Source organism: Coregonus lavaretus (assembly GCF_964263955.1).
Source record: "Coregonus lavaretus genome assembly, chromosome: 23".
NCBI classification, from domain to species: domain Eukaryota; kingdom Metazoa; phylum Chordata; class Actinopteri; order Salmoniformes; family Salmonidae; genus Coregonus; species Coregonus lavaretus.
The window spans coordinates 15895906-15911762 of record NC_140010.1 but is presented as its reverse complement, the minus strand read 5'-3'; the positions used below and the strand labels follow the sequence as shown (position 1 = coordinate 15911762).

Genomic DNA, 15857 nt, shown 5'->3' with positions numbered 1-15857 from the left:
TCAAAGTTGAGAGAGATGCCACCCTGTGGCTAAAACACTGACTGCATCTTGGTTCTGTTCTTTTTTGGGGGGTTAAGTTAAAGCCACCTCTAGGGGGACGCAGTAGATTGCAGCATTCTGCAGTGATGGGACTATGACACAAGATGGTGCCAGTCAACCATAAACTTAATTGGCATGACAAAGGAAAAGGACATATGAAATCTGCCATATACACAGAGTGTACAAAACATTAGGAACACCTGCTCTTTCCATATCATAGACTGACCAGCTTAATCCAGGTGAAAGCTATGATCCCTTATTGATGTCACTTGTTAAATCCACTTCAAATCTGTGTAGATGAAGGGGAGGAGACAGGGTAAAATAAGGATAAGCCTTGAGACAATTGAGACATGGATTGTGTATGTGTGCCATTCAAAGGGTGAATGGGCAAGACAAAATATTTAAGTGCCTTTGAACGGGGTATGGTAGTAGGTGCCAGCCACACCAGTTTGAGCGTGAAGACCTGCAACATTGCTGTGTTTTTCACGCTAAACAGTTTCCTGTGTGTATCAATAATGGTCCACCACCCAAGGGACATCCAGCCAACTTGGCACATCTGTGGGAAGCATTGGAGTCAACATGGGCCAGCATCCCTGTGGGACACTTTCGACACCTTGTGGAATCCATGCCCCAACGAATTGAGGCTGCTCTGAGGGCAAAAGGGGTGCAACTCAATATTAGGAAGGTGTTCCTTATGTTTTGTATACTCAGTGTATAATATGCCTACCACAGGAGGTTGGTGGCACCTTAATTGGGGAGGACGGGCTCGTGGTAATGGCTGGAGCGGAATAAGTGGAATGGTATCAAATACGTCAAACACATAGTTTCCATGGGTTTGATGCCATTCCATTCCCTCCAGCTCAATGTGCTTCAGCTCCCAGAAGCAGCGCATGGTCTCCACCCTCTCCAGGTAGTAGAAGAAGGCCAGCTTGGCTACGTTGTTCCGGCTTTCAGCTCGCTGGTGGACTACCTTCAGCTTGGCCACCTTGGCTGGGGTAGACACCCAACTATGATGGGCCCCCTCTTTATGGTGGGCCCTCTCTCTATGGTGGGCCCTCTCTGTCCTCCTCTGCAGGGGGACCTCAGGTGTCTGTCTCTCATGGCTGCTGGGCCTCTTGTCTGAGCTGAAGAGAAAAATACAGACAGTCAGACATGCATGTAGGCTATGTTACTCCTGGCAAGAGATGTTGATATACATTTGGATAATGGGGAAAATTAGAATGTATTTATTCCATCTGTCACCTGTTCCATTGCATCTTTGTTTGTAAAACTGAAGTGGCTTAAATCAACTGTAGCCCAGAAGCCCTCAAGCCCACTAACCACAGAGCCATACACTACAAATCCCATAATGCTTATATAAAAGTTATACCCTGTCCTAGGCAGACAGAAATGGCTCACATGCTGCAAGTGAACACAATAAATATGAAGTGAAATAAAAAATATATATATACCTGCTATAATAAATAATAATATTATTCTAAAGTTTCGGTGTTATGGTCACGTGACGAGGTCAAGTTTAGCGGGAAATAAAAAATGGCGAGCGAAGTCGCAGGTAGCGTTGCAGAGCAATTACAATGTCCCGTTTGTTCGAAGGATTTCGCGGCGTCAGAAATCAATGCCCATCTGGACAGATGTTTGTTAAACAATGACAGTTGTCCGACATCAACCAGTAAAGACGAAAACGAACCACCTCTCAAGAAATCTCGCATTTCTAGCGAAGCGTCTAGTCCACCTGTCAACAAGACAGACTCGTCGGAGGCGAGGAAAGGTACCACGCCGTCCTCTCCGGTTTTCGGTATGTTTCAGATCAACAGAAATAAGGGTCCAATTGAAGGTGAACGAATAACATTTTTATCGAATAAGCCGAGTGCCAGCACTGCTGTCAGTAAAGGAATTAAACGTCATTCACCGGGCGAGACAGGGCCAGGTGTGGCCATGGGACAGTTTGGCATCGACCCACCTGTATCGAACACACTGAAAAAGACCCCGCGTGAAACAACACCTGCGAGCGCACTGCTGAATATCGATAAACCACTGGCGGAGAAACTGCGACCAACCACGCTAGAGGAATATTTCGGCCAAAACAAAGTAGTGGGAGAACACACCCTTCTCAGGTCGCTGTTGGACTCTCAGGAGATACCGTCATTGATCCTGTGGGGACCGCCTGGATGTGGAAAGGTGTGGTGTTCTACTTTGCAAACATAGACATAATTTATATTTTTATGTTGTAAACGAAAGTAACAAGTGAGTGATGATGAAGTGTGTGACTGACAATAGCAGCAGCAGCAACAACAACTTCTCATATCAGCATCAGCGTTGTTTTTGTTTTGTTTTTGACCAGACCAATTAGTGTTGCTCAGTTGCAGCTTGTTAGGGAAATAATCCGTCTAGCAGACAAATATTGATTTCAACCAACCATCCCCCTGAGGTGGTCATTGCTCAAGAACACGAGACCCCCGTGGGCAGGGAAGACCTTGCCGCAGCCTTGGAATGTGTAACCAATAGGGCATATGCCCAGTGCCTACATAACGTTAAGCCTACTGACAGATATAAAAGATAAGGTCATTTCTGCAGCTTTTTGGTGATGTTTGACTGAGTTAATGTGATTATTGCAATGCACATGGATGTCAGTCACATAATAGGAACTGCTTGAAATTCTCCCATTAGGCCTAGATACTGTATAGGGACTGGCTGGAGGCTTGAGTAATCTGCACTGTTAACACCATATTAGGCCACCTACCTCTCACTTGACTGGCCATCATAACAGCATGCCTCTAACACTTTCCCTTTCTTGCTAAGCCTACTGACAGATATAAAAGATAAGGTCATTTCTGCAGCTTGTCAGCCCCTGGTGTCAGGGGTCAGGTTTCATAAGATTTATTTATGGAGCTGGATTCCAGGATTTACAGTAGAGGCTATATTTATGACTGTCTTCAGGGTCTTCTAGACAGGGACCAGGGAACTTAGTTCTATCCGTGGATTATAGGGACTGGAAAGTGCATTATAGGCCTTTAAAATACAGACATAAAATGCTGTGACAGTGGCATGAAGCAGGATCAGTAGATCCTGCCTGCATTCTCAAGGATTTAATGAGGGAAAATACTTTCCACATAGGGCCCCACACATAAGAGAGGGTATCATGTTATGTATCTATCTTCATCATTAGTAGTAATCATGTTTTGAATGAGACAAGTATTCACAAGTACTCGCTTTCTTCAGATAGATGAATAAGAATTAGAGGTGGTATCACTATGAACTCTTACGTTTATGTATCTCTGTCCTTCCTTCCAGACCACCCTGGCCCACATCATAGCCAGCAGCAGTAAGAAGAGGGGCACGGCCCGCTTCGTTTCTCTCTCTGCCACCAGCACGTCCACCAATGAGGTGCGAGAGGTCATTAAGCAGGCCCAGAATGAGCTAAAACTGATGAAGAGGAAGACCATCCTCTTTATAGATGAGATCCATCGCTTCAACAAGTCACAACAGGTAATAACAACCAAAGTGCTCCAGCCAATAAGAAGAATTGGGCTCAAGTTTTAGCCAATTATAATGACAAAGGGTAAATCTTGCACTCCAAGATACAAATTCCAATGATGACATTTCTTTTTATGAAAATGTGTAGGTCTAATTTCACTCATCTTTTGTCTTATTATTTTCATATTTCAAATTATTACATTTTTCATTTGGAGTAGTGTACTCTCAATGGAGTTGTAGCCCAAATGATTTATTAGCCCTTGCCCCAAGCTACAGCCACACATTTGTCCTCTGTAGCTCAATTGATAGAGCATGGCGCTTGTAACGCCAGGGTAGTGGGTTCGATCCCCAGGACCATCCATACGTAAAAAATGTATGCACACATGACTGTAAGTTGCTTTGGATAAAAGCGTCTGCTAAATGGCATATTATATTATTATCTCTGTACCCTTCTGATTGGCTATCATGCTAGCCTGTCTGCGCGGTCTCAACCACACTAGTATGGGAATGTCCATCCCATGATCCCAAAATAAAGACTCAGCCAATTCCCTCAGAAACAATACCCATTACCCACCCTCTTTGTATCTACCACAGATTCATGGAAAGATAAATTGTGGAATCTTAATCGGATTCCCTGAAGCCATTTGAGAGAGAGATTGTTTACATAATTAGAATCTGGTATCATATCAGCTAACTAGCCAAGATAACTCCTCAGATTGATGTTGAATGTTAATGGCCATTCTTTTCTTTCACAACTCAACACCATTGTGTAACAGTACCCACCATTGTAATAATAATAGTAACAATGGTTTGTACTTAATGTGCATCTGTAGTCCACATCCCTGACCAGTACATATCGACTAAAACATATTTTGTTATAAATTTAACATAATGGACTAGTGCTGAACGATTAACCGAAATGTCAGTTATTTTTCATTTTTTAGACAACTAACTTTGGTTAAATTATATGAATTCCATTTCGTTCTGTTTTTTCTGTGAGCTCAATGCACAGTTTCTCAAGAGCTAAATCAGATCAAGCCCGAACTGTGCAATGTAGTTGTAGTTTCCAACTGGCCAATATTCTACATAGTTTAGCACAGAACACGTGGTCATTAAATACAATGAGCATAATCCATTGCGCGCCTACTTGTACGGTCTGTGTGTGGTAGACACGGAGACAGAGAGAAGGGACATAAGAACGCTCGATTGAGAGCGATAGAGAGTAGTTGCTTCGCAAGGTATCTCTACATGATCTAAATGATTTATAGTTGGTATTTAGCTGTCAAAAGTATGCCTTATTAAGAACTACTAAAATAGTGATTTTGTCAAACAGTAAAGGCAGCAGCTCTATAGAGATGAGATGATGACTTGGAATGAAATAAAGTCATCAAATAAAACAAATGTAATATACACAACTGAAATATTTTATTAAAGTAATGTGAGTAAATGATGGTTTAATAAGTGATAAGCAGTAATGGACAGTCACTACCTTCATGGGACTTTTATTAATTGTCTTATTCTGTGTTACAGCATTCAACCCACATAATGCATGGTGCATTTAATGTCATTTATTTTTTAAATAAAACATCGAAAACCTTGATTATTTTTCAAATAATCGAACCGAACCGACCTCAAAAAGCACTAATCGCTCAGCACTATAATGGACAGATGGGTGTTGATAGAAAATCAGATCCGAAATAATTGCTTCTTACGGCATGCCACAATGATTTTAATATACCTACAAAGTTTAACAAATTATAGTAACAATAACATAGTAACCAAGTATCACTCTAATAGTAACTGATAAGAAGGATATTTATTGTTCCTATCTTCATTTTGTGTAGTATAATATGAAGGATGTCTCTCACTGTGGCACAGAACTACCCTTTATCCTGCATGACAGAATTTAGTCTGTAAATCCTGATAACAATTAACAGGCAGTTAGAGCCAGGGCCGACCCTCTACACCCGGCTCGGGCTAAAGAGGTGCTAAGATGGAAAACATAGCCATCATAGCGCATGCGTGATATAGCTTTGTCTTTTAACCATGTACCCTATAATGCTTTTACACAGCTACCCTATTAAACCTAATGAGGAATAGTGCCAATGGTATTTCATGCACAGGTAATCAAAGCACTGTGACTCACCCTTGATATTGAGCCACTTTTTGGATGCTCAACAACTTCTCTTTTCCTCTCTCTCTTTCTATGTCTCTTGTTGTCTGTCTGTATGTAGGATACCTTCCTCCCTCATGTGGAGTGTGGGACGGTGACTCTGATCGGGGCGACCACGGAGAATCCTTCGTTCCAGGTGAACGCGGCTCTGCTGAGCAGGTGCAGGGTCCTGGTTCTGGACAAGCTGTCTGTGGAGGCGATGGGGTCGATCCTGCTCAGGGCCGTCGCTACGCTGGGGATCAGTGTACTGGGAGAAGATCTCAACGATGGCATGGATCAAGACGAGTTAGACTCAACCGAGCTCGGATCAGAGTAAGTAGCTAATGCCCCCTCCTCTGGGAATGCGCCCCTCGTTCACACGGAACGTGCCGCGGGGACACATGTCATCCGGAAGTCTGGGATACCTGAACCCTGATTGGTCGAGGAGGAGGTCCTCTCTCTCCTCTGTGCCTGCCTTAAAATGTGTTCCTTTAGGTAATTTATGGACTGGCAGGGCTGACTATAGGCAGACAGCCCTGGCAGTTGTGCTCTCTCTCTCTCTGTGTCTCTCTCTCTGTGTGTGTCTCTCTCTGTGTGTGTCTCTCTCTGTGTTGACAGAGATGGAGGGGTGTGTGTGGGTATAGCCTAGCCTGTTTAAGTGAGACAGCTGTTAACTGCTAGCAGCAGATGAGGGCTCAGTTTTAACTGTCTGCCAGATTCATGGCAGGGAGCCTTTATGGTCAACATGGGTGTGATTGAGTGGTGGTGATGATTGAGCTAGATGTTATATTTGTGTTTAAAGATGTTGGTACAGGTGCAAGCCATGGAGTGAAATGCTCTTTGGTTGTGTACAGATCTCTACGCTCAGGTGGACCAACCCTTTCTATTGCATCTCATCTTTACATCCTACCTTGTTTTGATTTATAATTTTTCTGGGAGTGATATAGGGCTCTGTCAAATTAATCAAACTATACATTTGTTCCAAGGAACATTTTCAATCAGACATTTTCCACACTGCATCAGCAAAAAATGGTGTCAGCCCTGGCTGCCCTCTCTCACCCCTATCAAATTAAAAAAGGGCTATCATCTTGTCTTGTCTTGAGTCCAAGCCAAGGGAGGAGACCGACATGTTTGGCTGCATGTTTCTCAGGAAGGTCCCACTGGGACAGCTAGATAAGACTAGTTTAGTATGTGCGCACCCTTATCACCCTCCTCTTCTCATTTGATTGTTTGCCAAAAGTCATGAATAGAATTGAAAGGTTGGTAGAAAAGGTAATGAGCTGTTGGTGTCACATAGCTATGGCATGCAGTTCAGATGTCACACTTAGTGGCTTAAATGTCAACATGTAAACAGTATATGTTATTAATCTACCCGCAGGTATTTACTATATAGATCTATTGTTTCATTTACGCTCATAGATCAGAATCAGTATACCGGTACTTAGGGCTGTGGCGGTCACGAAATGTGATTGTGGTAATTGACCGTTAATTAACATAAACACATTTAGCATCTCCTGGCTTCCACACATAGCCTACAAGCCACTGATGCAGACCTTTGGAACATCTACATTTTAAATAGTCTAATAAATCCATGTAATATAGCCTACACCTTCACAATAAATCCATTATTTATTTTAGACAGGTCTAATGAAACATGATATGAAGAAAATGTATATTTCAGAAGGACAGAATAGCATACTCTGAGTTGTCCTTATGTTAGGTCCTCATCTGGCTATGCCATACGGCTGCGGGCTACACTAGTTCATTTAGCAGACAAGATTTGCTTAGAATTCCGTGGCATTATTTTATATTATTTTATAGTATGAAGAATAAAATTGAACCAAGCTGAATAAAATACAAAGGATATTTTCTCCAAACGATTTGAGGGAGTGCGCACATGCGGCTATTTCTGTGTTGAGCACTTAACAAAGAAATGGGTACTCCTATATGCTTTAGAGTTATTAATGTAACTTTAGTTGTTCTACAAACGTTGGGCTATATGTTTAGATTTTTAATACATTGTAAGGCTGCATAATGCGACTCTAATGATGATTTGAAAAAAGTTGCATGTAAGGCATGAGCTCTGCTTAGTTTTTTGCGCAGGCTGTACACACTTCATCAGTCTCTCATTCACAATTTGACAAGCACTTGATAATGCTTCGAATTTCCCGGCAGCATACCCTTTGTGTGGCCGTAATGCCCGCTAAAATAATCCATGCCTTTTGTGGCCGTTGTGCCCTTGGGCTGAATATAATTATTATAATTCCCTTCTCCCAGAGTGCTGCGTGCTCCGAAGCACCTCTCACTCACATGGCTCTCCATCACGTGATCGGGTCTTTCTCACAGACTACAAGTGAAGACAGACACATAGGGGACGCAACTGCACGTCCTTATCCAATTCCAAGGTGCATATTGAAGATATTGGAAGAACTATCCACTTTTCGCCAGCCAACTAGATGAGTAGGCCTTGCAAACAGCAAAAGCACTAGCCTATGTCAATCTATTATCCCCCATAGTACAAAAGTTGACCTATTCTGTGCGAGAAATAAATACTCCAAACATAGTCTGAGACAGTTGTGGGATGCGATAGATCCCAAATTAATACAAACCACTAGCATCAACAAACCTTTTTTACGCAATGAGGCTGACGCAACAGATCAGAACGTTTAGCTTAAAATGTTGATAAACTGTTAGACTATGTCTTCACATTATAAGTGCCGCAATGCGCACACGGCAGTAGGCTATAAGCGCGAATGTTCCATTAGCGGGGAAACACCATTATCAAAAATGACTGCAAATGTGATTATGCATGTACAGTGAGGGAAAAAAGTATTTGATCCCCTGCTGATTTTGTACGTTTGCCCACTGACAAAGAAATGATCAGTCTATAATTTTTATGGTAGGTTTATTTGAACAGTAAGAGACAGAATAACAACAACAAAAATCCAGAAAAATGCATGTCAAATGTTATAAATTGATTAGCATTTTAATGAGGGAAATATGTATTTGACCCCTCTGCAAAACATGACTTATTACTTGGTGGCAAAACCCTTGTTGGCAATCACAGAGGTTTCTTGTAGTTGGCCACCAGGTTTTCACACATTTCAGGAGAGATTTTGTCCCACTCCTCTTTGCAGATCTTCTCCAAGTCATTAAGGTTTCGAGGCTGACGTTTGGCAACTCGAACCTTCAGCTCCCTCCACAGATTTTCTATGGGATTAAGGTCTGGAGACTGGCTAGGCCACTCCAGGACCTTAATGTGCTTCTTCTTGAGCCACTCCTTTGTTGCCTTGGCCATGTGTTTTGGGTCATTGTCATGCTGGAATACCCATCCACAACCCATTTTCAATGCCCTGGCTGAGGGAAGGAGGTTCTCACCCAAGATTTGACGGTACGTCCCTTTTGATGCGGTGAAGTTGTCCTGTCCCCTTAGCAGAAAAACACCCCCAAAGCATAATGTTTCCACCTCCATGTTTGACGGTGGGGATGGTGTTCTTGGGGTCATAGGCAGCATTTCTCCTCCTCCAAACACGGCGGGTTGAGTTGATGCCAAAGAGCTCCATTTTGGTCTCATCTGACCACAACACTTTCACCCAGTTCTCCTCTGAATCATTCAGATGTTAATTGGCAAACTTCAGACGGGCATGTACAGTGGGGAGAACAAGTATTTGAAACACTGCCGATTTTGCAGGTTTTCCTACTTACAAAGCATGTAGAGGTCTGTAATTTTTATCATAGGTACACTTCAACTGTGAGAGACGGAATCTAAAACAAAAATCCAGAAAATCACATTGTATGATTTTTAAGTAATTCATTTGCATTTTATTGCATGACATAAGTATTTGATCACCTACCAACCAGTAAGAATTCCAGCTCTCACAGACCTGTTAGTTTCTTTAAGAAGCCCTCCTGTTCTCCACTCATTACCTGTATTAACTGCACCTGTTTGAACTCGTTACCTGTATAAAAGACACCTGTCCACACACTCAATCAAACAGACTCCAACCTCTCCACAATGGCCAAGACCAGAGAGCTGTGTAAGGACATCACGGATAAAATTGTAGACCTGCACAAGGCTGGGATGGGCTACAGGACAATAGGCAAGCAGCTTGGTGAGAAGGCAACAACTGTGTTTGGAGGAAGAAGAAGGATGAGTACAACCCCAAGAACACCATCCCAACCGTGAAGCATGGAGGTGGAAACATCATTCTTTGGGGATGCTTTTCTGCAAAGGGGACAGGACGACTGCACCGTATTGAGGGGAGGATGGATGGGGCCATGTATCGCGAGATCTTGGCCAACAACCTCCTTCCCTCAGTAAGAGCATTGAAGATGGGTCGTGGCTGGGTCTTCCAGCATGACAACAACCCGAAACACACAGCCAGGGCAACTAAGGAGTGGCTCCGTAAGAAGCATCTCAAGGTCCTGGAGTGGCCTAGCCAGTCTCCAGACCTGAACCCAATAGAAAATCTTTGGAGGGAGCTGAAAGTCCGTATTGCCCAGCGACAGCCCCGAAACCTGAAGGATCTGGAGAAGGTCTGTATGGAGGAGTGGGCCAAAATCCCTGCTGCAGTGTGTGCAAACCTGGTCAAGACCTACAGGAAATGCATGATCTCTGTAATTGCAAACAAAGGTTTCTGTACCAAATATTAAGTTCTGCTTTTCTGATGTATCAAATACTTATGTCATGCAATAAAATGCAAATTCATTACTTAAAAATCATACAATGTGATTTTCTGGATTTTTGTTTTAGATTCCGTCTCTCACAGTTGAAGTGTACCTATGATAAAAATTACAGACCTCTACATGCTTTGTAAGTAGGAAAACCTGCAAAATCGGCAGTGTATCAAATACTTGTTCTCCCCACTGTATATGTGCTTTCTTGAGCAGGGGGACCTTGCGGGCGCTGCAGGATTTCAGTCCTTCACGGCGGAGTGTGTTACCAATTGTTTTCTTGGTGACTATGGTCCCAGCTGCCTTGAGATCATTGACAAGATCCTCCCGTGTAGTTCTGGGCTGATTCCTCACCGTTCTCATGATCATTGCAACTCCACGAGGTGAGATCTTGCATGGAGCCCCAGGCCGAGGGAGATTGACAGTTCTTTTGTGTTTCTTCCATTTGCGAATAATCGCACCAACTGTTGTCACCTTCTCACCAAGCTGCTTGGCGATGGTCTTGTAGCCCATTCCAGCCTTGTGTAGGTCTACAATCTTGTCCCTGACATCCTTGGAGAGCTCTTTGGTCTTGGCCATGGTGGAGAGTTTGGAATCTGATTGATTGCTTCTGTGGACAGGTGTCTTTTATACAGGTAACAAACTGAGATTAGGAGCACTCCCTTTAAGAGTGTGCTCCTAATCTCAGCTCGTTACCTGTATAAAAGACACCTGGGAGCCAGAAATCTTTCTGATTGAGAGGGGGTCAAATACTTATTTCCCTCATTAAAATGCAAATCAATTTATAACATTTTTGACATGTCCTATGATTAGAAAAAGTAGGGGGAAAAAGGCATTGTATCTTGCCTTACGCTGGGCATCATTCACAAGTGATCATATCTAATTCACAAGTGATACGCTAATATTGTCACCCATCAGACTATTCTTGATTTAATATTGTCTTTACAGATACTAAATAATATGTGTGAAAAAGAATTCAATTTAGAATGGACCATTATCATGCACCTGTCTCGAAACAGGGACAGGGGAAAAAATACTTGTCATCTATGCACTTAAATAGCAAATGGAGGACGCTTTTCCCGTGTTTCATTTTCATGCCAGCCAGGTAGGCTATACTCCTGTTGTTAAGAAAAGCAATGGGCTTAATATTAGGAAAGTAGAGAAATACAGTGAATTCGGAAAGTGTTCAGACCCCTTGACTTTTTCCACATTTTGTTACGCCTTATTCTAAAACTGATTTTTAATTGTTTTTTTCCCTCATCAATCTACACACTACCCCATAATGACAAAGCAAAAACAGTTTTTTTTAGAGATTTTTGCTAATATATTAAAAATATATGACATTTACATAAGTATTCAGACCCTTTAACTCAGTACTTTGTTGAAGCACCTTTGGCAGCGATTACAGCCTTGACTCTTCTTGGGTATGACGGTACAAGCTTGGCACACCTGTATTTGGGGAGTTTCTTCCATTCCTCTGCAGATCCTCTCAAGCTCTGTCAGGTTGGATGGGGTGCGTTGCTGAACAGCTATTTTCAGGTCTCTTCAGAGATGTTCGATCGGGTTCAAGTTCAGGCTCTGGCTAGGCACTCAAGGACATTCAGAGACTTGTCCCAAAGCCACTCCTGAGTTGTCTTGGCTGTGTGCTTAGGGCCGTTGTCCTGTTGGAAGGTGAACCCTTGCCCCAGTCTGAGGTCCTGAGCGTACTGGAGCAGGTCAAGGATCTCTCTGTACTTTGCTCCATTCATCTTTCCCTCGATTCTGACTAGTCTCCCAGTCCCTGCCGCTGAAAAACATCCACACAGCATGATGCTGCCACCACCATGCTTCACCATAGGGATGGTGCCAGGTTTCCTCCAGATGTGACGCTTGGCATTCAGGCCAAAGAGTTCAATCTTGGTTTCATCAGACCAGAGAATCTTGTTTCTCATGGTCTGAGAGTCCTTTAGGTGCCTTTTGGCAAACTCCAAGCGGGCTGTCATGTGCCTTTTACTGAGGGGCTTCCGTCTGGCCACTCTACCATAAAGGCCTGATTGGTGGAGTGCTGCAGAGATGGTTATCCTTCTGGAAGGTTCTCCCATCTTCACAGAGGAACTCTGGAGCTCTGTCAGAGTGACCATCGGGTTCTTGTTCACCTTCCTGACCAAGGCCCTTCTCCCCCGATTGCTCAGTTTGGCCGGGTGGTTCCAAACTTCTTCCATTTAAGAATGATGGAGGCCACTGTGTTCTTGGGGACCTTCAATGCTGCAAAAATGTTTTGATACCCTTCCCCCAGATCTGTGCATCGACACAATCCTGTCTCGGCGCTCTACGGACAATTCCTTCGACCTCATGGTGTGGTTTTTGCTCTGACATGCACTGTCAACTGTGGGACATTATGTAGACGTGTGTGCCTTTCAAATCATGCCCAATCAATTGAATATACCGCAGGTGGGCTCCAATCAAGTTTTAGAAACATCTCAAGGATGATCAATGGAAACATGATGCACCTGAGCTTTCGAGTCTCATAGCAAAGGGTCTGAATACTTACACTACCAGTCAAAAGTTTGGACACACCTTCTCATTCAAGGGTTTTTCTTTATTTTTACTATTTTTTACATTGTAGAATAATAGTGAAGACATCAACTATGAAATAACACATGGAATCATGTAGTAAACAAAAGAGTGTTCAACAAATCAAAGTATATTTTATATTTGAGAATCTTCAAATAGCCACCCTTTGCCTTGATTACTGCTTTGCACACTCTTGGCATTCTCTCAACCATCTTCACCTGGAATGCTTTTCTAACAGTCTTGAAGGAGTTCCCACATATGCTGAGCACTTGTTGGATGCTTTTCCTTCACTCTGCGTTCCGACTCATCCCAAACCATCTCAATTGGGTTGAGGTCATCTGATGCAGCACTCCATCACTCTCCTTCTTGGTAAAATAGCCCTTACACAGCCTGGAGGTGTGTTAGGTCATTGTCCTGTTGAAAAACAAATGATAGTCCCACTAAGCCCAAACCAGATGTGATGGCGTATCGCTGTAGAATGCTGTGGTAGCCATGCTGGTGAAGTGTGCCTTGAATTCTAAATAAATCACAGACAGTGTCACCAGCAAAGCACCCCCACACCATAACACCTCCTCCATGCTTTACGGTGGGAATCACACATGTGGAGATCATCCGTTCACCCACACCGTGTCTCACAAAGACACGGCGGTTGGAACCAAAAATCTCAAATTTGGACTCCAGACCAAAATACACATTTCCACCGGTCTAATGTCCATTGCTCGTGTTTCTTGGCCCAAGCAAGTCTCTTCTTCTTATTGGTGTCCTTTAGTAGTGGTTTCTTTTGCAGCAATTCGACCATGAATGCCTTTTTCACACAGTCCCCTCTGAACAGTTGATGTTGAGATGTGTCTGTTACTTGAACTCTGTGATGCATTTATTTGGGCTGCAATTTCTGAGGCTGGTAACTCTAATGAACTTAGCTTCTGCAGCAGAGTTAACTCTGGGTCTTCCATTCCTGTTGCAGTCTTCATGAGAGCCAGTTTTATCATAGCGCTTGATGGTTTTTGCGACTGCACTTAAAGAAACTTTCAAAGTTCTTGAAATGTTCTGTATTGACTGACCTTCATGTCTTAAAGTAATGAAGGACTGTCGTTTTTCTTTGCTTATTTGAGCTGTTCTTGCCATAATATGGACTTGGTCTTTTACCAAATAAGGCTAGCTTCTGTATAACCCCCTACCTTGTCACAACACAACTGATTGGCTCAAACGCATTAAGATGGAAATAAATTCTACAAATTAACTTTTAAGGAGGCACACCTGTTAATTGAAATGCATTCCAGGTGACTACCTCATGAAGCTGATTGAGAGAATGCCAAGAGTGTGCAAATCTGTCAAGGCAAAGGGTGGCTATTTGAAGTTACTACATGATTCCATATGTGTTATTTCATAGTTTTGATGTCTTAACTATTATTCTACAATGTAGAAAATAGTAAAAATAAAGAAAATCCCTTGAATGAGTAGGTCTGTCCAAACTTTTGACTTGTACTCTATGTAAATAACGTATTTCTGTTTTACATTTTTATACATTCATAACAAATTCCTTAACCTGTTTTCGCGTTGTCATTATGGGGTGTTGTGTGTAGATTGCTGAGGAAAAAAAGCATATTTCATCCATTTTAGAATAAGACTGTAACGTAACAAAATATGGAAAAAGTTAAGCGGTCTGAATACTTTCCGAAGGCACTATAAATATAGTAGGCCTAGCCTATAGAAAGCTGATGGGATCCTCCTCTTTTTAATAGAGGCCATCACTCTGCTTTCTCATGCAATTGCATAGCCTATAGGAATGTTGCGCAACATGAGCTCATGGGCTCTCATGAAGTGTTTGATTAGATTTCTGATGACATTTGCATTGATGTCAGAGTGATTAGAGGGACAATAGAGTGCTGAGTACCAGGCAGTTAGCAAGTTTGTTAGGCTACTAATGACCATCAGCACCATCAGAGTTTGGAGAATTACCGTGACTAAACAAACGGTCACGTGGAATATGACTTCCTTCAGTGAGGCGGTAATACGGTCACCGTAACAGCCCTACCAGTACCTCAAATTATTAGAAATTAAATGGAAGAACTTCAAACATCAACTTGATAGATGATTGCACATGTAGACTAGAATAGATACCAAATGAAATGGATAGATTTTGATATATGATTAGGTCTTTTGTTTCTGGAGGCCACTCAATAAACTCTGAAATTCTCCTCAAGAATGATGCGTTTGTCAAATGGCAAGTCCCTGGCATGGTGGGTTAAGTGTGAGTTATGTGGATCAGTATTAAATGTCCTGACCCACTTGGAGCTGATGGAGGGTGTTTGCATCGCAGGACTGTCGGCTCAACACTGTCCTGTCTGTTTCACCTGACACCCAGGCCAGAAGAACACTCAGTTCTAAGCTAACTTCTCTCCAGCTCCTGCAATGACATTATCACCCAGGCCAAGTCCAATAAAGATGCTCCCCTGCTGACTCCATAAAGTGTTTTTTGGTAAGGGGTTGTTTATTTGTCAGCTTAGTGGCCAATAGGGCTGTGAATTGCCAGAGCTCTCACAATACGATATTATCACGATACTTAGGTGCCGAAGAACGATTACGATTCTCAAGATTCTATATGTATTGCGATTCAGTACTGTGATTTTATTTTGGTGCAGGTACAGCCAACTAGCGCAAAAATAATATTGCGATATTGTCAAAACAATAAGATATATTGCCAAAAATAATATCCCGATAAGTAACTAGCGATTTCCCCCCCCCATCACTAGTGGCCAAGTGGAACAAATCTCTGTTGTGTACTTGTTTTAGAGACAGGTTTATTTGAGAATGACACATGGTATTAGACCAGGTGCTGGTACAAGGACACTGCCCATGCTGCCTTGGCTAAATTGAAGAGTGCGCCCCCGTGTGGGTCTGGTTTATGTCAAAATACCTGGAGGGGAGGCCTGCCGCTGTGAGAGGGTCTCATTGTGGCGTCCTA

General features: G+C 42.7%; 1 protein-coding gene across 1 annotated transcript in view; it reads left to right on the top strand.

The window, feature by feature from the left end:
* Positions 1-1560: 1560 nt before the first annotated feature.
* Positions 1561-15857, top strand: part of wrnip1 (WRN helicase interacting protein 1) — a 24864-nt gene continuing 10567 nt past the window's right edge. The window contains exons 1-3 of the mRNA XM_084188024.1: positions 1561-2217; positions 3331-3525; positions 5748-5998. Coding sequence (XP_084044150.1) covers positions 1573-2217; positions 3331-3525; positions 5748-5998 — 1091 coding nt within the window. The 5' untranslated portion in view covers positions 1561-1572. The remainder of the gene's footprint in view (positions 2218-3330; positions 3526-5747; positions 5999-15857) is intronic.